We start from the raw sequence: 21,275 nt of genomic DNA, 5'->3' as shown, positions 1-21,275 counted from the left end.
CCGAACAAAAACCTTCGGGCGCAGGTTCATAGTTCCTGGAAAGCAGAGTTGACGGTAGACAGGGCGGTGAAGAAGGCATTTGGTATGCTTGCCTTTAAATCGGTCAGTGCATTGAGTTGGGAGTTCATGTTGTGGCAGTACAGGACATTGGTGAGAGAGACAGCAAGAACTGCAGATGCTGGAGTCAGAGATAACACAGTGTGGAGCTGGAGGAACACAGCAGGCCAGGCAGCATCAGAGGAGCAGGAAAGCTGACGTTTTGGGTTGGGACCCTTCTTCAGAAATTTTCAGACCTGAAACGTCAGCTTTCCTATTCCTCTGGCACTACCTGGCCTGCTGTGTTCCTCCAGGACACTGGGGAGGCCACTTTTGGAATACTGCATGCAATTCTGGTCTCCCTGCTATAGGAAAGATGTTGCGAGACTCGAGATGGTTCAGAAAAGATCTACAAGGATGTTGCCGGGATTGGAGGGTTTGAGTTGTAGCGGGAGGCTGAATAGACTGGGGCTATTTTCTCCAGAGCGTCGGAGGCTGAGGGGTGACCTTATAGAGGTCTATAAAATCATGTGGGGTATGGATAGGGTGAATAGCCAAGGTCTTTTCCCCAGGGTAGGGGAGTCCAAAACTAGAGGGCATAGGTTTAATGAGAGGAAAGATTTAAAAAGGGACCTAAGGGCAACTTTTTCAGGCAGAGGGTGGTGCGTGTATGGAATGAGCTGCCAGATGAAGTGGAGGAGGCTGGTACAATTATGACATTTAAAAGGCATCTGGGTGGGTATATGAATAGGAAGGTTTAGAGGGATATTGGCCAAATACTGGCAAATGGGACTAGATTAATTTAGGATTTCTGGTCGACATGGACGAGTTGGACCAGAGCGTCTGTTTCTGTGCTGTATAGTTCTATGATTTTATGACTTTATGACTGATAGTTTGGGCATTAAAACAGATGCTGGTTCTGCAGGAGTCAGCCAGAGGTAGGTGAGCAGAAGGCTGATGGAAAGGGGTAAGACTCAGGGCAAAGGGCAGCAGATTTGAACATTGATGGCAACAGACTGAAACCTTCTCACTAAAACAACTGGACCCTGAACTCCCACATTACAAACGGACATAACCCCGAAGACATCAACTCTATAAAAATTCACAGTCCAGTAACGTTTAATGGTCAGAAACCATTCAAATCTGTAAAAGTGTTCAGAGTTTTTGTTTGCAAAGGTCAGGTGTTAGTGTCAAAATTAATTAACAAAAATTAATAAGCACTGGTAATCACTTTCATCCCTTAAAAAAAGTTTATCTATCTTTTTGTTTACAATTTACATAGATGATTTGGAGTTGGGGACTAAGTGTAGTGTCAAAATTTGCAGATGACACTAAAGTGAGTGGTAGAGCAAAGTGTGCAGAAGACAAAGCCTGCAGAGGGATATAGATAGTCTAAGTGAGTGGGCAAAGGTCTGGCAGATGGAGTACAGTGTTGATAAGTGTGAGGTCATCCATTTTGGTAGGAATAACAGCAAAATGGACTATGTTTTAAATGGTAAAAAATTGCAGCACGCTGCTGTGCAGAGGGACTTGGGTGTCCTTGTGCATGGATCGCTAAAAGTAGGATTGCAGGTGCAGCAGGTAATTAAAACGGCAAATGGAAATTTGTCTGCCATTGCTAGAGGGATGGAGTTTAAAAACAGGGAGGCTATGCTGCAGCTGTATAGGGTCCTGGTGAGGCCACACCTGGAGTACTGTGTGCAGTTTTGGTCTCCTTACTTGAGAAGGGATATACCAGCACTGGAGGGGGTGCAGAGGAGATTCACTCGGTTGATTCCAGAGTTGAGAGGGTTGGATTATGAGGAGAGACTGAGTAGACTGGGCTTATACTCATTGGAATTCAGAAGAATGAGGGGAGCTCTTATAGAAACATATAAGATTATGAAGGGAATAGATAAAGTGGAGGCAGGGAGGTTGTTTCCGCTAGCAGGTGAAACTAGGACTAGAGGGCATCGCCTCAAAATAAAAGGAAGCAGATGTAGGACTGAGGTCAGAAGGAACTTCTTCACCCAAAGGGTTGTGAATCTGTGGAATTCCCTGCTCAGTGAAGCGGTTGAAGCTACCTCGCTGAATGTTTTTAGGGCAAGGCTAGATAAATTTTTGACCAGTAAAGGAATTAAGGGTTATGGTGAGTGGACGGGTAAGTGGAGCTGAGTCTCAAAGATCAGCCATGATCTTATTAAATGGCAGGGCAGGCTTGAGGGGCCAGATGGCCTCCTCCTGCTCCTAGCTCTTATGGTTTTCTGCTTAAGAGCATAAGTACAAGTCCATATCTGTAAGCAGTGGACTGGAGGTATACGCAGCTCTGCTGAGAACACAGGAAGTCTACATTGAAGCCAATGCATATAAAAGTATCCACAGACCCTGTTACAATTGTGAGAGGCCAGCACTGTACATGCAAATGGGTCACATTTTTGTAACGTACAAACAGAAGTGAGTAATGTTGGGTTTAAATAATGTGGTCACCTTCTCAGCCAGTTTCCTGGACCTGACATTGAGGATTACCACCCAGAATTCTCTTTTTCCTCCACTCCATTGAGGTCAGACTCCTACAGACTATTCAGGAGGGTAAAATAGTGACCCAGCCAACCATGGAATGCATGTTCATTGCTTGAAGTCCTCCCTCTGCATTACCCTTTCATCACCTTCAGGAAGAGTGAGGTCTGCTCATTACTGGCACTACCCTGCATTTGGACAATTCCATCTCCTACAGAACCATTGTCACTCATTAGAAAGAATTTCCAGTTGACTTCCTAATTGATGCTGGAAGACACTGCTTTGGATAAGAGAATGTTCACATGGAGTATGTATATTGACAGGCCCCAAGGGGCCTGGTGTCTGTGATGGACACTCCAGACAAGCCCATGAGGTGAGCATAAGGGATAGGCTATTTGGTCCCTCGAGCCTGCTCCACCGCTCAACAGGATCATGGACTAAGTAGTTAACAGGGTCGTTTATCAAGGGCTTGATCCCTCCACATGTTAAGATATTCTCTCAATTGAAAAAGAGATTAATTTAGGATATCTGGTTGGCATGGATGAGTTGGACCAGAGGGTCCGTTTCTATGCTGTACATCTCCAAGACTGAATTCCCATGACATAACTTTTAGAAAAAGCCAATATTTAATGGTTGTGGTTGTTGGATCTTGGGGAAATTTAAGCTACCTGTTGGCACTAACGGAGAGGTTTCAGGCTGCATTGTCTACAATCTGAGCTGCTGCATTGCTCTTTACTTACAGTTGTCTGGGAAGAGACAGGTTGCTGCGAGACATTCCCATTCGGCGACGATCCCTGTCTATTGGCAGCTAAACTAGCCTGAAAAAGAGACAAGAGGTGAAATGGTACAAACAATTACAAGATTTCAGTGTAGGCCATTTGGCCCATCGAGGCTGCTCCCCTATTCAATAAAATCATTGGCTAATTGGATTGTGGCTTTAACAACATGCTCTTGCCCATTCCCCATGACCCTGAACTCCCTTGTCAATCAAAGATTTGTCTAACCCAGCTATATTTAATGACTGAGCCTGCACTGCTCTCGAGTGGAAATGATTTCCAGATTAGTGCAGGTTAGTGTCCTGACGTGCCTTGTTGCTTTTTAAATTCATCAGCAAATAAAACCACTTGCGGTTAAAATCATTTGATTCTTACAGGAAGCTAGTAAATGAGAATAAAAACTGCAGAGGAAGTGACATTTTAAGAACAAAAATACAAATGAAGCATTTCTCAAAGAATTTCTTAAAGAACACAAAACTAACACCTCAAAGGAAGAACTTCCTCCTCATGTCACTCTTAAACAGGAGACCTCTTATTTGGAACCTGCTCCCATGGTTCTAGACTCCTCCATGACAGGAACCATTCTCTGAGCATCTACCCCATGTACGAACCTCACCTGGATTGGTTCCCATTTTAATAAGAGATGGAGCCACCCAACATTGAACCTCATCTCAAACAGCAAGGCGCCTCGCCCCAAAAGGAACACATTCTGTCCCCCGTCTCGTCTCCTTTGTTTGCGGACATACTGATGGAGCTCAAAAATATAACAAGCTACTCTCCACAGAGCTGATAATTGTCTGACATGGCACCATTTCCTGCAGGGTCTAGACTTCAGAGCAGGAGGTTTCATTTATGTGGGATACACTGTCAGCTGCAGCTTAATTTCCAGCTCATTTAGAAACACAAAATGACCAGTCAATGAGTGGAAATGATTTCCAGATTAGTGCAGGTTAGTGTCCTGATGTGCCTTGTTGCTTTTTAAAATCAGCAGCAAATAAAAACACAGGTTAAAATCATTTGATTCTTACAGGAAGCTAGAAAATGAGAATAAAAACGGCAGAGGAAGTGACATTGTAAGAACAAAAATACAAATGAAGCATTTCTTAAAGAATTCTGATAGAAACAGCTCACTGAAGTTGCATGTAGGGCACATACCAATTGCACTATGACTCCAGTGTTTATGGAGCGTGGAGAAAACAAGGTCCCCCTCTGTAAACATTTATTTCATTCACAGGATAAAGATATCACTGGCTGGACCAGCATTTATTGTTGCACCCTCCCCACCCCAAGTGCAGCTAAGAGTCAACCACATTGCCGTGGGCCCGGAGTCACATGTAGGCCAGACCAGGTAAGGCTGGCAGTTTCCTTCCCTAAAGGACATTAGTGAACCAGATGGGTTTTCCCAACAGTCAACAATGGATTCATGGTCATCATTAGACTCTTAATTCCAGATATTTATTGAATTCAAATTCTACCATCTACCAAAGGCAGGATTCAAACCCAAGCCCCCAGAACAAGTCCTGAAGAAGAGTCCAGACTCGAATTGTTGACATTCCTGCTCCTCGGATGCTGTCTGACCTGCTGCGCTTCTCCAGCTCCACATTTTATCGACTCTGACCTCCAGCATCTGCAATCCTTACTATCCCCAGAACACTACCTGGATCTCTGGATTAACAGCCCAGCAATAACAGCACTAGGCCATTGCCTCCCCTAAAACAGTGAGCATTAAAGCACTTGGGCAATAAAAGGGTGAGAGAGGTTGGAAAATGAATATCCAAAAGATATTCTGCATATAGGAGGGATAGGCAAAAAGAAGGAAAAAAGGTGTGAGGTAGCACTGCTAGTGTGGGAGGACATCTAACCATCACCCCTTGAATTTAATGGTGCTCCATCACCAAAACCCCAGTACCAACATCCTGGGGGTTATCATTGACCAGAAACTCAACTGGACTCACCACATTAACACAGTGGCTACAAGAGCAGGTCAGAAGCTAGAAATACTGCAGCAAGTAACTCCCCTCCTGACTCCTCAAAGCCTGTCCACCATCTACAAGGCACAAGTCAGGAGTGTGATGGAATACTCCCCAATTGCCTGGATGAGTGCAGCTCCAACAAGGCTCAGTAAGTTTGACACCATCCAGGACAAAGCAGCCCCCGCTTGACTGGCACCACATCCATAAACATCCACCACCGACGCTCATTAGCAGCAATGCTTACTATCCACAACATGCACTGCAGAAACTCACCAAAAATCCTCAGACAGTACCTGCCTAACCCACGACCAATTCCATCTGGAAGGACAAGGACATCAGACATATGGGAACACCACATCCAAGTTCCCCTCCAAGCCACTCACCACCCTAACTTGGAAATATATCACCGTTCCTTCACTGTCACTGGGTCAAAATCCTGGAATTCCCTCCCTGACAGCATTATGCGTCAATCCAGGTAGACTGCAGCAGTTGAAGAGGGCAGCTTGCCACCACCTTCTCAAGGGCAATTAGGGATGGGCAATAAATGCTGGCCACATCTCACAAATGAATAGAGAAAACAAAATCATTACATAAGTAAGAGAGGGATCTTCGATTGAAGAACCAAGGTACAGAATCAGTTTGAGTGGAGTTAAGAAACAAAAATGGAAAGCAAACTTTTTGGGAAATAGCTTATACAACACCAAACTATAGTATGAATGGTTGGCAGACCGTAAATCAGGAAATTAGAGGTTTCTTTATCATGGTTACAGAAGAGAGGAATAATGGATGACTTCAATTTACATCTAGACTGGGTTAAACAAGTCAGTACTAATGCTTTGGAGGATGAACTCCTGGAGTGTGCACAAGATAGAATGTTATGTTGAGGAGTCACCTAGGCATCAGACTATTTTGGATTTGGTGTTGAGTCACGAGAAGAGGATGATCAATAACCTTATTGTAAAAGGAGCCCTTTTGGAGATACTAATCTTATGACAATTTTACACAAAGCTTGAATGTGATATAGTTCTTTCTGAAAATCACACCTTAAAATTTCAAAGGAAATTAAGAGTACGAGAACAGATTGGATAGGGATAGGTTGGAAAAGTACACAAAAAATTGACAGTAGACAATGGCTAGCGATTAAAGAAACACAACAAGGCCTAGAACAGATATCCATTCCCCTAAACACCCAAAAGAAGTAGTGACTCAACTGTGGTTAAATGAAAGAAGTTAAAGATTGCACTAGATCAAAGGAAGTGACATACAAGGACACCATAAATAGTAATAATCCTGAGAATTCAGAGTATTTTAGGATCGAAAGTGGGGTGTTGGGGGGGGCAAGAAATTGGAAACGAGAACTTGAATACAAACTAGCAAGAGGTGTAAAAAGGGGACTGTAAAATTGCTGATCAATACGTGACAGGAAATAGGATAAATGTGGGCCCATTACAGGTGGGGCACATGGAGAAACTAGACATTTAATTTGAATTTGTCTTCACAGAAGAAGAGATGGAAAATCTTCAAGAATTAAGATAGTTGAGAGCGATGTGAACATAAAACATTCACTCTCTAGAGTCACAGCACCTTCAACTCCTCCCAAGTCATTTCCTTTGCCTTTTAATTCTCATTTCTTCACGTTTTGAAAGAAGAGACCAATGGTAAACCAATCTATTACTCTGTGATCACTCTATAAATGAAATATCATATAGAAATAGCATGGACTGCTTTTATGCACATGGCCAGTACTCATGGGAGGGATATGCAGTGATTAAAATAAATTGTTATTCAGCTATAATTGTGAAAATGGGAGTTTATAGCAGAAGGTCTATTTAAATGTTTGCATTAGGCGGTTCTGATCAAGATGCCTCTTTTATTAGAGGAAAGAAGTCAAATTTTGTCCCAAACAAGTTAAGAAAAACAAGAAACTGCTGGAGAAACTCAGCAGGTCTGACAGCATCTGTGGACAGAAAGTTAGTTAACATTTTAGGTCCAATGGCCTTTCAGTCCAGATGGTAGCTGGGAAACAGTGGTATTTATGTGGTAGCCTGTGGGCTGTGGGGCTAAAGGAGTTAGCAATAGGTACAGACAGAGCCCAGAAAGAGAGAGACAGAGAGAGAGTGCAAGAGCAAGAAACAGTCAGGCAGACAAAGGAATGGAGAATGGTGAGCTAGAGAGAAAGAAAAGCTGAAATTGGGAACTGTAGGCAGGGCTAAGAATGAACTGGCTGTGCTGAAAGCAGCCCATGTTATGACAGGGCCTGGGGTGTTGGGATGGAAGAAGGGTCTCAGGCTTTAAAAAAGTATTGAACTCTGTATTGTGCCCTGAAGGTTGCAGTATCCTCAAGCAGAATATGAGATGTAGTTCTTCCAACTTTCGCTGAACCTTGCTGGAGCACTGCAGCAAGCCTGAGACAGAAGTATTGGCCAGGAACAAGGTGGTGTGTTGAAGTGGAGGCAACAGGAAGCTCAGGATTACGTTTGCAAACACAGGATAGGTATACCGCAAAGCGGTCATCCAGTCTACATTCAGTTAAATGGTGTAAATGTTCCTCCCTAAACGTTCAAATTGTCAATGTAACATTTACTTTGATTAATTTAACAGAAACTATCGAAATGTTGCTAGTGCACTTTTCATTCAAAATGGCAAGACTACACAAAGTCCATCTGGTGTTATAAAAGTCAAGGTTTCTTTAGCTTTAATAGTAAGAACTGCCGATGCTGGAGTCAGAGATAACAGTGTGGAGCTGGATGAACACAGCAGGCCAGGCAGCAGAGGAGCAGGAAAGCTGACGTTTCAGGTTTGGACCCTTCTCGGGAGGGTCCAAGTGAGAACTAGCTGTTTGGATACAGAACTGGCTTGAAGGTAGAAGACAGAGGGTGGTGGTGGAGGGTTGCTTTTCAAACTGGAGGCCTGTGACGCGCGGTGTGCTACAAGGATCGGTGCTGGGTCCATTGTTTTTTGTCATTTATGTAAATGATTTGGATGTGCACATAGGAAGGATGGTTAGGAGGTTTGCAGATGACACCAAATGTGGACATGTAGTGGACAGCGAAGACAGTTACCTCAGTACAACGGGACTTTGATCAGATGGGCCAATAGGCTGAGGAGCGGCAGATGGAATTTCATTTAGATAAATGTGAGGTGCTGCATTTTGGAAAGGCAAATCAGGGCAGGAGTTATACACTTAATGGTAAGGTCCTAGTGAGTGTTGCTGAACAAACAGACCGTGGAATGTAGGTTCTTGGTTCCTTGAAAGTGGAGTCACAGGTAGACAGGGTAGTGAAGAAAGCATTTGGTATGCTTGCCTTTATTGGTCAGTGCATCGAGTGTAGGAGTTCTGATATCGTGTTGCAGCCGTACAGGACATTGGCGAGGCCACTTTTGGAATACTGCATTCAGTTCTGATTTCCCTGCTGTAGCCAAGATGTTGTGAAACTTGAAAGGGTGCAGAAAGGATGCAGAAAGGATTTAAGGATATTGCCAGAGTTGAGGGGATTGAGCTATAGGGGAGGATGAATAGACTGGGCTACTTTCCCTGGAGTGTTAGAGGTGGAGGGATGACCTTATAGAGGTTTATAAAAATCTAGGGGCATGGATGGGGTAAATAGACAAGGTCTCTTCCCCGGGTGATGGAGTCCAAAACTAGAGAGGCATAGGTTTAAGGTGAGAGGGAAAAGCTTTAAAAGGGACCTAAGGGGCAACTTTTTCACAGAGAGTGTGGTACATGGAATGAGCTGCCAGAGGAAGTGCTGGAGTTTGGTACAATGACAACATTTAAAAGGCATCTGGCTAGGCATAGAAGTAGGAAGAGTTGAGGGATTTGGGCCAAATGTTAGCAAATGGGACTAATTTATTTAGGATACCTGGTTGGCATAGACAAGTTGGGCTGAAGGGTCTGTTTTCATGCTGTTCAGCTTTATGACCCCTGCCTTCTTCATCCCCTTACCAATCATGGACCTATCTATCTCTGTCTGAAATACACTCAATGACTTCGCCACCACAAGCTGTGGAGGCAATGAGCTCCACAGATTCACTACCCTCTGGGTTTGTGCTGTAAGGGGAGGCCGAATAGACCGGGGTTATTTCCCCCGGAGTGTTGGAGGCAGAGGGGTGACCTTATGGAGGCTTATAAAACCATGAGGGGCATGGATAGGGTGAATAGACAAAGTCTTTTCCCCAGGGAACGGGAGTCCAAAAACTAGAGAGCATGGGTTTAAAGTTAAAGGAGAAGAATTTAGAAGGGACCTCAGGGGCAACTTTTTCACGCAGAGGGTGGTGTGTGTATGGAATAAGCTGCCACAGGAAGTGGAGGAGGCTGGTACAATTGCAACATTTAAAAGACATCCGGATGGGTACATGAATAGGAAGGGTTTAAGAGGGTTATGGGCTGAATCAGTTGAGGATATCTGGTCGGCTTGGACAAGTGGGACCAAAGAGTATGCTTCGTGCTATACATCTCTATGACTCTTAATGCAAGGTGACCAAGGGACTTGTGGAACTGAAGGGCTAAGAGAGATTTGCATTACTAGTTGCAGGGTGGTCAGGGGGTGTAGCTGGAATGAGAGGCAACAAATATCTTGGACCAGATGAGTTTCATCTCCAAGTGGTGAAGGAAAGTGGAACAAGGGGAGGTGTGTAGCAGTGGTAATATACTGATAATTACTAGACTCTTATAATCCTGAACCTTGAACTCATGTTCAAGTCTCACCAATGGCAGAAGTTGAAATCTGACTTCAATAAAACAAAAATCTGGAATTAAAAGCTGGCAGTCAAATTGTCAATTGTCCTAAAAGTCCACCTGGTTCACTACTGCCCCTCAGCGAAGGAAGTCTACATCCTCACCTGGTTGAAACCCACAGCAATGCGTTGTTTCTTAACCTCCCTCTCAGCAACTAGGGTTGGCCAATAAATGCTGGTCTAGCCAGTCACACCCACACAAATAAATAAACCAAGTTGTTTCTACAGCAAAGCATTTGGGAGTCTTCAGCGCAAGGGGACAGAGTATTCAGGAACAGGAATGTCTTGCTGAGATCTCACCTGGAATAATGTGCGCAGTTTGATTTCCTTATTTAAGGAAGGATTATAGTTGCCGAAGGGAGAGTAATATTGAGGTTCAGCAGATTAATCCCTGGGACAGTGGGATTGATTTAGGAGGAGAGATTGTGTCTGTGAGAGTTTTAAGGGATGAGAACTGATCTCATTGAGACATCCTTATGAAATTCATACAGGGTCGGACAGGATGGGTGTAGATAGGATGCTCCCCCTGCCTGGTCAGTCTAGAATCAGGAGACAATCTCAAAACACACAGGGTGGGAGGAGGAAGGAATTTCTTCACTCAGATGGTGGCGAATTTTGGAATTCCCTGTCCAGAGACAATGGAAGCTCAAATCATTGAGCAAGTTTAAGACAGAAACTGGTAGGTCTCTAGAAATTAAAGAGATCAAGGGATAGGGAGCAGCGTTCCATCTAAACTGCCATGCAGCTGCTCCAAGGTTTCATGTATGCTGATCAGCAAGTCTGCACCGTGATGTTCGGTTTCAGGCATCAATGCCATACCCTGACTGCAGAACCACGCGCTGAGAAAACAGAATTAGAGAGAGTATTGCTAGGGAAATAGTGCAGGAAAATGGCATTGAGGAGATGATCAGACCTGATCTAGAATGGCAGGGTGGGATCAATAGGCTGAATGGCCTACTCCTGTTCGGATGTTCCTATATTCCTAAAAGCAAAATATTGCAATGTAAATCCGAAATATAAAGTGCTAGAAATACTCAGCAGGCTTGGCAGTGGAGAGAAGAACAAAGTCAATATTTCAAATTGAACACAGACATTTCTTCAGGTCTGAAGGGAGGTAGAAATCAGGTGTGTTTCATACTGCAGAGAGTAGGTTGGGAGAGGGGAAGGATGGGAGAGATTCAACAAGAAAGATGCCATGGAGCAGAAGGGAAAGGGCATGATGACGACTATGGTGAAGAAATTAGTATGGGGCCAGAGTGAGTGTTAATGGCAGAATATCAAACAGCTCCATCCACAGCAAAAACATGAAAAACAATGTTCACATGACACATGGTTTAAAAACAAAAGAATCAAAAATGGTGGTTATAACAAATTATTCTGGGGTTCATACAATCAAGAATTTATTGACCATTTCCCTAAAAATACTTAAAGATTTTGCAATCACTGCCTTTTGAGGAAGGGAATTCCAAAGGTTCTCAATCTTCAGAAAGTTTATTTCCTCATCTCTGGATAAAATGGGCATCCTTTTACTTTTAAACTGTGACCCTTAATTCTAGATTTTCCCACAAGAGAAAACATTCTTTCAATATCCACCCTGCCAAGTCCCCCCAGGATCTTGTTGGTTTCAAATAGTCATCCTAAAAGAAGTGTCAAATATTGCATGAAAATATTTTGAAGAAATTAAAATTGAATGTAGGTATCAAATATTTTCAAAGAAATCATCCCAAATGGTTACCCAACATAGAAAGACTCCACAGAGCTATCAATATATAACAGTCACAAACAATATCTAGATAATTCAGAAGCAGCTTCTTTAACCAGAGATAGGGAGGTGATTAAGGTGGTGAGAGAGAGCGTGAGAGTGGTTGAGACAACTCTATCACAGTAATCTCAGCTGGTGTGGGAATTAAACCCATACTATTGGTATCGGGGAGGCAATGGCCTAGTGGTATTATCGCTGGACTATTAATCCAGAGACCCGTGTAACATCTGGGGACCAGGGTTTGAATCCTGCCATGGCAGATGGTGGAATTTGAATTCAATCTCAATCTCATGACCATGAATCCATCGTCGATTGTCAAAAAACCCATCTGGTTCACTAATGTCCTTTAGGGAAGGAAACTGCCATCCTTACCTGGTCTGGCCTACATGTGACTCCAGACCTACAGCAATGTGGCTGACTTTTAGCTGCCCTCTGGGCAATTAGGGATGGGCAGTAAATGCTGCCTGACCAGCAACACCCTCATTCCGTGAATGAATAGAATAGAGATCATTCTGCACTGTAAAACAGCCATCCAATCGAGTTAACTGATCCCTAGACTGAAAGACCGTTTTTTTCTGCCCATAAATACTTTAAACATTCTCTCTTTACTTCACTTGTCAAACCATGATACCAGGGGCACTGGACTCAAAACATTAACTCTGATTCCCTTTCCTTAGACACTGCCAGACCGGCTGAGTTTCTGCAGCACGGTTTTTGTTTCAGATCTCCAGCATCAGCAGTCACTTGTTTTATATTAGGATGAAACAATTACCGTTTTACTTCTCCCCAACACTCCTGAAGACAGTGCCACAAGGAAACAACGCCCCCACTCCCCCAGCCCCCTCCCAGATCTGGGAGGTTGTTACCTGAATGAAGGAAAGAGGCAGTGCAAGTTCTGAAAGAGGTCACTGGTCCTTAACTCTGCTTACTTTCCACAGATGCTGCCAGACTGGCAGAGTTTCTCCAGCAATTCGAATGTTTGTACCGCTGAAAGACCTCTGGGCTCACTGTCCCGAGCCCAAGAGAAAGAGGTTACCTGCAGCACCTAAGTCATGACCCCAACAATACGGAGCAAATTCAGCAAAGAATCGGGGAAATGCTGGGGGCAGGCAGGAGATAACAGTGAAACACAGATAAAAGCAAATTTTAATAGGCAGCGTACAAACCTTCACAAGGGACACATAGGAATGTAAACCCACACAGAAACTGCGAGGCATTAGACCTGTATGCTTCATGCAATGCTGCTCAGAGAGAGTTTACAACAAGAAATGAGTTCCGTGTCTGTGTCACACTGACCTGTCCCACTCCAAATCTCCGAGGAATCCAGCTGCTATTGATTTGCTCGGGAATAATGACTGTGTGTTATTGGCAATCTACTGCAGCTGTTCCTGCTCTGACCTTCCTTCCACAGGTCGGATTACTTGCTGAGGAAGTTGCAAGCATTTAAAGATTTCCTAATACTCCACCTGCCCTGCACTCAACCACCACATCTGCAGTTTTGTCTGGCCTGAGACAGATCACTGTGTTCACTGCCAGCATTAAACCCTTTCCTGCACATGTACCACATCTCAAATACTGGCTGCTGCTTTGCTGTCTAATTAAGGAGGTGTTAATTAATTGGAGGCAATTCAAAAGATGTTTACTAAATTAATAAAAAGGCAAAGTACTGTTGATGACAGAAATCTAAACATCAATAAAATGGAGAAACTAAGAGTCTGGCATCATTTGTGGGAAGAGAAACCAAAGTTACTGCTTTAAGTCTTCAGAACCCAAAGACATACCAGGCTCAAAACCTTAACTGTTTCTGTCTGCTCAGATGCTGCCACACCTGCTGACTTTCTCCAGTATTTTCTATTTGCTAGATTGATTCCTGGAATGATAAGGTTGTTTTCAGGAAAGGTTGGACACTAGGATTGCATTCATTGGGGTCTAATAAGGGATGCCTTTTTTGGACAGCACAGACAAAATGGGTCAAATAGCTTCCTTTCTCTGCTGTATTGGTTCTGGTTCTACAATCTGATTGGAGGATAGAAGCTCCTGAATGGTCTCGACAAGGTGGATGTGGAGAGGACGTTTCCCCTCATGGGTCACTCCAGAATGAGGGGGCCTGGTTTTAAAGTGAGGAACTGCCCTAATGGGCAAAGGGAGGAGAACATTTTGACTTTGGGACGGAGAAGAGAGGGTCAGTGAATATTTTTAAGCCCGAGGGAGACGCATTCTTATTAGGTACAGGAATTTAAGGTTACTGGGGGCAAGACAGGAATGTTGAATTTGGAACAAACAGACCAATTGTGATCTTACTGAATGGCCCATTCTGCCCATATTTCACATGCTCCCACAGCTGGGATCACCTCAATAAAGGGCTGAGCGAGGGAAATACATGAGTGTGGAGAAGCTGGAAATTCCCATTTGGAAACAGTAGTGGCTGCATGCTTTGGCCAGGGGCAGGTGGACAAGAACCAGGAACCAGGTGTTATTGGGTCAGAAACATGTCTCTGGGAGATGAGCAGCCACCCCCTTACAGGGTGGTCTTTGCCTGTACCTCAATCCCAGGGAAGGTCTCTAACCTGGCAGGAACCTGCCATTGGCCAGGAGTGCCACCCCAGCTATGGTTAAATCTCAGTCTGCCTCCTAAACTCACCTGTCATGATGGTCAGAGTATAGTCTCGATGGAGATTTTGGTCTGAGGGCCAAGGTGTTTTCTGAAAATATACAGAACAGGTGGCTTCCACGAAACGCATGCAAAACCACTTACACATGAAGGAAACCATTTTGTAAACTCACTAACCCTGAACGTCAATGACATAAAACCCGGTAATATTCCCGGGTCTAATTGCTGCTATCAGCAGAGACTAAGGTGGTGAGAAATCAGCTCTTGATCTTCATGAATCAAAGCATCTTGATTGATATTATAACTTAGGTTTTATTATTTGAGGATTGTGGCAAGGCCAGGAAATTATCATTCTTCCAATATGGCCCCTTCCGTGTCTTTTTCATGACAGCCAAGGATTGTCAACAATAAATTATTTACTTCTGATGCACACAGTCACTATTATAGTATTGGGCACTAGACAGTCAATTCATGCACGGCAAGCTCCCAGAAGCAGCAGTGAAGTGACCACCAGAAAATGTTTTAGTGACATGGGCCAAGAAGAAATATTGGTTTTCCAAGGGACTTCTCCTGGACAATCTACTCTTTTTCAAATTGTGCATTTCAAACTTGTACATCATCCCAGAGAACAGGTGAGGGCTCTGTCTAATGTCCTATCTGAAAGGCAGCATCTCAGAGCAGCACTTGGTCAGTGCTGCACGTGAATGTTGACATCGGTCTGGATCCAAAAGCAAACATTAATAATCAAATAAGATCACTGGTGATCAACTGATACAAAAAGAAATCACTTGTAGCTCCAGCAATGGCACCCACAGCTTAGTGAGTTTACTTATTATCCCTTATTTCCCAACTCAGTTGACTGACACAGTACAAGCATAAAACCCAGGACTTCTCCACCTCTCTCCGCAGGCCTGAAGATTATGTTGGACTTGAAATGTTAGTTCTCTTTTTGTCTCCATGGATACTGCCCAATCTGCTCAGTTTCTCCACCACATTGTCGTTGTTTTAACTAGATTTGTTGATTGTTTTTAATCCCCATAACACGCAAGGAGCTGCACTCATATCCTCATGATTAATTTTGAATTATGATCACTTTCACCAAATTAACAGGTCATGATGGCTTTTGATCACATTTAAATGCTCTGATGACACTCAAACTAGGAAGATCATGATGGGATAAAACTTTAATGCATGCTTTTAATGAGCATTTTTACAAATCAAAACTCATTCCAAATGACCCCACTTGGTGATGTGAAACGATGCACTGATAGTTTTGAAAACTAATGGCCTTAATGGATTAGATTTCAGCTGGGTATATTATGTACAGTTCTGGGCACCTTGCTTCAGTGTGAAGCATTGGTGAGGCGACAGTTTCAAGGGATGAGAAACTTAAGTTTTGAGGATAGATCAGAGGTTGGGGTTGCTTTCCTTGGACATGGAAGGCTGAGGAGATCTGATAGGGGTTCTTAAACCATGAATGGAGACGGACAGAGTAGATAGGGAGAAACTGCCCCTATTGTAAACGGTTCATGAATTAGAGGGCACATATTTAGTGATGTTCAAGATGCAAAAAAATCAGAAAAACATTTTCACTGAGTGAGTTGTTAGAGTCTGCAATGCACTGCCTGGATACGCGGAGGAGGCAGGTTCAACTGAGACATTTGAGAGAGTACTGGATGGTTATTTGACGAGAAACGCTGGGCAGGGGAAAAGACAGGAGAGTGGCACTAAGTCATGATGCTCATTCAAACAGCATGTGTTAGCATGATGGGCCAAATGGCCTTCTACAGCACTGTAACCGTTTGGAGATGCTGTGAATGTATATCAGTGTCAAAATGTTCCAGCAGGGGAATTAGATGCTCAACTTCTGGGGTCTAACCCAGAGAAAAGAACTGAAAGAACTGCGGACGCTGTAAATCAGGAACAAAAACAGAAGTCGCTGGAAAAGCTCAGCAGGTCTGGCAGCATCTGTGAAGAAGAAGAAGAAAAAAAATAAAATCAGAGTTAACGTTTCGGGTTGGGTGACCTTTCAGAATTCCGTTCTGAGGAAGGGTCACTGAGCCCGAAACATTAACTCTGATTTCTCTTCACCGATGCTGCCAGAGCTGCTGAGCTTTTCTAGCAACTTCTGTTTTAGTTTCAGAGACAAGAACTAACTTATTTAGACTTTTAGAGGGATATGGAACTCGTTCAGCTTAGGAAACCTAGTTGGCATAGATAAGTTGGGGCAAAGGGACAAGGGCCAAGGGCCTATTTCTGTGCTGTCCCACTTTTAACTACTGAATTAAAGCTGATCATTCGTCTTTTGTCCAGGTTTGGGCTCAAAAGTCAGTAGGACAGCAGAGGTTATATAAAAATAAATGCATCTCCGTCTGGAAACGTACTTAAAAATGAAAAGATTTAAACTGCTTTGTGCAAAGTGATGGCGATTTCTTTTGAGGGGGGTTTGGTGATCAGTGCTTTGAGATGGTCTGGAATACTGTCAGTTTTACCTGAATTTACATTCTTATCAGATTTCAATATTGCATGTCTTAATGTGAAATTGCTGTCGCTCTATATCAAAGCATGACGCTTTCTGCTGGGCCACATGTGTAATAAAGGTCAGTTTTATCATTTTACTGCTAACAGTACACAGAAATTCTCCACTCTGACACTTGCCGCAATAACAGGGTGTCCTCCTGTGTCAGGACTTGGAGGCAATCTCCTTTCCCTGCATGGTTTCTAATACATGACTGGATTAGTTCAGCTCACTTAACTTCCTCTCCTCCCCTTTGACAAAACATCATTTTCGTGCTAGAATTACAGCTATGGTCGTATGTAGCACCAGAAAAATATTATTTTCAGTAACATTTAAAACTGCTCATGCTTCATAGAATCCCTACAGCGTGGAAACACGCCCTTTGGCCCAACAAGTCCACACCAACCCTCTACAGAGCATCCCAACCAAACCAATCCCCTACCATATAATAATACTTATAATAACACAAACGTGACAAGCTATGTTCCATATCACTATCCTGATCAAAAAGGTAATGAGATTTTCTCTGATTTGCTAACAGATAGCTCTTCATGGTGGCCTCTGCTAAAGATTTCAATCCCTGTGCGTCCCTGGGCTCACAAATGGATGAATTAAATGAGGAAGGAAAAGATTACAAGTCACAGAGTGTTCTCTTAAAGTGATTGCTCCAACTCAACTAGTGCTCAGCTGGTAGATGCACTTCTGACTGTGGAACTGAGGACAGGGCCCAGGAATTTACAGCAGCACCCTGTTGTCTCGCTGGTTTGTGATGCAGAGTGATGCCAACAGAGTGGGTTCAATTCCTGCACCAGCTGAGGTGACCATGTAGGATTCTCCTTCTCAATGTCTCCTCTTGCCCGAGGTGTGGTCACCCTTGGGTTATAAAAAAATAGAAAATCTGTGTCATAGGGACATTCCGGTTGGCACACACTCAGGCTGTGACACACAGAAAACCTTCAGCCCTGCTGTTGCAGGAAGCAGGGTGTGGAGTGGGAGTTAGTTATTGGTCAAGGAAAGGCAGAGGCTGGTTTGGATATAAAGGGCTCTTATCCAGCTTTGGCCAAATCTCCAAACAGGTTTCATTCCTAAAACCCCCATAAGAGGATGTAAAGTTTATTTGAAGTGGCAGGGGTCACTCACATGAAAGGAGAATCTGTACCAGCTTAGAGACCAACCACCTCAGTCTACTTAGATTTTGTGTGAACAGAATCAGACTCCTGTAGCACAGAGACAGGCTGTTCAGCCCAAACAGGTCCATGATGACCGAAATGTCCACCTTAACTGTTTTGCAAAGGTTCATTCCCTAGTTCACCCTGGGATCGGATTTATATAGTCACCTTTTGCAGGTTGCCTGTGTCAGCTGTCTATGTCACTGTTTGATACAGCTTTTAAGCGTTTGATCCTGTGCAAGTGATTAAAGAGTCATAGAGCCATAAAGCATGGAAACAGACCCTTTGGTCTAACTTGCCCATGCCAACCAGATATGCCGAATAAACATAGTCCCATTTGCCAGCATTTGGCCCATATCCTTCTAAACCCTTCCTACTCATGTACCCATCCAGATGCCTTAATGTTATAATTGTACCAGACTCCTCCACTTCCTCTGGCAGCTCATTCCACACACGCACCACCCTCTGCATGAAACGGTTGCCCCTTACATCCCTTTAAATCTTTCCCCTCTCATCTTAAAACTATGCTCTCTAGTTTTGTGATCCCTCACCTCATGAAAAAGACCTTGTCCATGTACCCTATCCACGTCCCTCATGGTTTTATAATCCTCTATAAAAGTCATCCCTTGGCCTCAGATGCTCCAGAGAATATAGCCCCAGCCTATTCAGCCTCTCCCTATAGCTCAAACCCTCCAAACCTGGCAACATCCTCGTAAATCTTTTCGGAACTCTTTCAAGTTTCACAATAGCCTTCCTAGAGCAGGGAGACCAGAAATGCACATAGAATTCCAATAGTGGACTAACCCATGTCCTACACAGCCACAATGTGACCTTCCAACTCATATACTCAATGCACTGACCAATAAAGGGAAGCATACAAAACACCTTCTTCACTATCCTATCTGATGAAGGGTGTAAACCCAAAACATCGACTTTCCTGCTCCTCTGATACTTCCTGAACTGCTGTGTTCCTCCAGCTCCAGTGTTGACTCTGCCTACCATAGATATCAGGCTCTCACCGGTCTATAATTCCCTGGCTTTCCTTACCATCTTTCTTATATAGTGGCACCACATTAGCCAACCTCCAGCACCTCATCTGTGGCTATTGATGATACAAATATCTCAGCAAGCGGCCCAGCAAGCACTTCCCTGGCTTCCCAGAGTTCTAGGATACACCTGATCCGGTCCTGGGGATTTATCCACTTTTATGCATTTTAAGCCATCCAGCACCTCCCCCTCTGTAATATGGACTTTTCCAAGAAATCACTTTTTCCTCATGTTCTCTAGCTTCCATATCCTTCTCCACAGTAAACACTGATGCAAAATACTCATCTAGTATCTCCACCATCTCCTGCAGTTCCACATAGGCATCCCTGCTGATCTTTAAGGGGCCCTATTCTCTCCATAGTTACCCTTTTGTCCTTACTGTATTTGTAGAATCCCTTTGGATTCTCCTTAAATCTATTTGACAAAACTACCTCATGTCTCCTTTTTGCCCTCCTGATTTCCTGCTTAAGAATGCTCCTGCTGCTTTTATATTCTTCGATATTCATTCGATACCTGCTATCTATACCTGACATGTGCTTCCTCCTTCTTCTTAACCAAAACCTCAATTTCTCTAGTCATCCAGCATTCCCTACATCTACCAGCCTTGCCCTTCACTCTAACAGGAACATACTGTTTCTGGAATATCATTATCTCATATTTGAAGGCTTCCCATTTTCCAGCCATCCCTTTACCTGCAAACATCCAACTCAGTCAACTTTTGATAGATCTTGCCTAATAACTGTTGAAATTGACCTTCCTCCAATTTAGAACATTAACTTTCAGATCCGGTCTATCCTTTTCCATCACTGTTTTAAAACTAATAGAATTATGGTCACTGGCTCTAAAGTGCCCCCCCACTGACACCTCAGTCACCTGCCCTGCCTTATTTCCCAAGAGTAGGTCAAGTTTTGCTTCTCTACTAGGTACATCCACATAGTCAATCAGAAAATTTTCTTGTACGCACTTAAATTCCTCTCGATCCAAATCCTTAACACTATGGCAGTCCCAGTCTATCTTTGGAAAGTTAAAACCCCCTACCATAACCACCCTATAATTCTTACAGATAACTGACATCTCCTTACAAATTTGTTTCCCAATTTCCCGCTGACTACTCTGGGCGGGGGGGTCCACAGTGCCATCCTAATAAAGTGATCATCCCTTTCTTATTTCTCAGTTCCACCCAAATACCTTCCCTGGATGTATTCCCAGGAATATCTTCCCTAAATACAGCCGTACTATTATCCCTAATCAAAAATGTTACTCCCCCTCCTCTCTTGGCCCCCCTTTCTATCCTTCCTATAGCATCTATACCCTGGAATATTAAGCTGCCAGTCCCTGAGCCACGTCTCTGTAATTGCTATGATTATCCCAATCCCATGTTCCCAACCATGCCCCGAGTTCATCTGCTTTACCTGTTGGGCCTCTTGCATTGAAATAAAAAGTTTAATCAGTCCTACGTTGTTCTGCTTTGTTCCTGCCTGCCTTGCCTTCCCGACTACTTGACTTGCTCCTTTTCCCAACTTTACCAGTCTCAGATCGATCTCTTTCCTAATTATCTCCCTGGGTCCCACTCCACCCCTTCACCAGCTTAAATCCTCCCGAGCAGCTCTAGCAAATCTCCCTGCCAGTATATCAGTCCCCTTCCAATTCAGGTGCAATCCATCCATCTCATACAAGTCACTTCTACCTGAGGAGAGACTCCAATGATCCAAAAATGTGAATCCTTCTCCCCTGCAACTGCCCCTCAGCCACACATTCATCTGCTCTACCCTCCTATTCCTACCCTCACTAGCCCGTGGCACCGGAAGTAATCTGGATATTACTACGCTCGAGGACCTACTTTTTAAATTCCTGCCTAACTTCCTATATTCTCTCCTCAGAATCTCATCCTTTTCGCTTCCTATGTCATTAGTTCCAATGTGTAAAATGACCTTCCGCTGGTCCCTCTCACATTTGAGAATTTTCTGCACTCTCCCAGAGATATCCTTAATCTTGGCCCCAGGGAGGCAACACACCATTCTGATATCTCACTGTTGGCCGCAGAAATGTCTGTCTGTGCCTCTGACTCAAGAGCCCCCTATCACAAATTGATCACTTGAATTCTGATGTACTCCTCGTTACGTTAGAGCCAGACTCAGCATCAGAAATCT

General features: G+C 43.7%; 1 protein-coding gene across 6 annotated transcripts in view; it reads right to left on the bottom strand.

The window, feature by feature from the left end:
• The window catches only part of LOC109919684 (polyhomeotic-like protein 2), a 248,175-nt gene that overhangs the window by 76,479 nt on the left and 150,421 nt on the right, over nt 1-21,275 (bottom strand). For all 6 annotated transcript variants that reach the window (XM_048614915.1, XM_048614916.1, XM_048614918.1 and 3 more), the window contains exon 4: nt 3,273-3,350. In XM_048614915.1, the coding sequence (XP_048470872.1) occupies nt 3,273-3,350 (78 nt within the window). The remainder of the gene's footprint in view (nt 1-3,272; nt 3,351-21,275) is intronic.

The sequence above is a fragment of the Rhincodon typus genome, chromosome 31, assembly GCF_021869965.1.
Source record: "Rhincodon typus isolate 14 chromosome 31, sRhiTyp1.1, whole genome shotgun sequence".
Taxonomy (NCBI): Eukaryota; Metazoa; Chordata; class Chondrichthyes; order Orectolobiformes; family Rhincodontidae; genus Rhincodon; species Rhincodon typus.
The sequence above is the reverse complement of the archived record's forward strand: the minus strand, read 5'-3'. Positions and strand labels throughout refer to the sequence as shown.